Here is a 787-nt window from a genome sequence, read left to right as displayed (position 1 = left end):
CGCTCGCGGCCAGCGTTTGACTGACGTGTTTTCTCCTTCCTTACCTTCTCTGTCTCTCTCGCCGCCTCAGCCTCTCTCCGGCTCGCAGGTTTCGCTCCACGAGTCGGCGACCGACATATCGTATTGTTTATCGACTGTCAATATGCCTGACTGTATAGGTATAGATATGTATGTATATATATCGCTCTCTCTCTCTCTGTCTCGCCGCAGGTACGCTTCAAGGACCGCATCACGATCCTGCGTGGCAACCACGAGTCGAGACAGATCACGCAGGTGTACGGCTTCTACGACGAGTGCCTACGCAAGTACGGCAACGCTAACGTGTGGAAGTACTTCACCGACCTATTCGACTATATACCGCTCACCGCACTAGTGGATGGACAGGTAACGAGCGTGCGTGTCTGTGTGTGCATGCGTGTGTGTGCGTGTGTGGTGCGTGCGTATGTGCATGCGTGGTGCGTGCATGTGCGTGTGTGTGCGTGCGCGTGTGTGTGCGCGTGTGCGTGCTTGTGTGTAGTATTGCTGACTCATCTGATATTGAGTCGTGAATGTCTTTTGCAGATATTCTGCTTGCACGGAGGTCTGTCGCCGTCTATAGACACACTAGACCACATTAGGGCATTGGACAGACTTCAGGAGGTTCCACACGAGGTACAGCTTCTCTCTATTTCACACACGGGCGCGGAGAACTTGTGGGTAGTATTCGTGTGCGCAGTGTTCGTGTGGTCGGGACCCTCTGTGGATGGTATGTGTTTGGCGTAGTACACTCTTATGAATAATGCTGGCA

The 787-nt window shown here is 53.1% G+C and overlaps 1 protein-coding gene across 1 annotated transcript in view; it reads left to right on the top strand.

The window, feature by feature from the left end:
* Positions 1 to 192: 192 nt before the first annotated feature.
* The window catches only part of LOC106820310 (serine/threonine-protein phosphatase 2A catalytic subunit alpha isoform-like), a gene marked incomplete at its 5' end in the record, with an annotated part of 1652 nt that continues 1057 nt past the window's right edge, over positions 193 to 787 (top strand). The window contains 2 exons of the mRNA XM_014824832.1: positions 193 to 384; positions 562 to 745. Of these exons, the coding sequence (XP_014680318.1) occupies positions 193 to 384; positions 562 to 745 (376 nt within the window). The remainder of the gene's footprint in view (positions 385 to 561; positions 746 to 787) is intronic.

This window comes from Priapulus caudatus, unplaced genomic scaffold, assembly GCF_000485595.1.
Source record: "Priapulus caudatus unplaced genomic scaffold, Priapulus_caudatus-5.0.1 Scaffold10085, whole genome shotgun sequence".
Classification (NCBI taxonomy): Eukaryota; Metazoa; Priapulida; class Priapulimorpha; order Priapulimorphida; family Priapulidae; genus Priapulus; species Priapulus caudatus.
The sequence above is the reverse complement of the archived record's forward strand: the minus strand, read 5'-3'. Positions and strand labels throughout refer to the sequence as shown.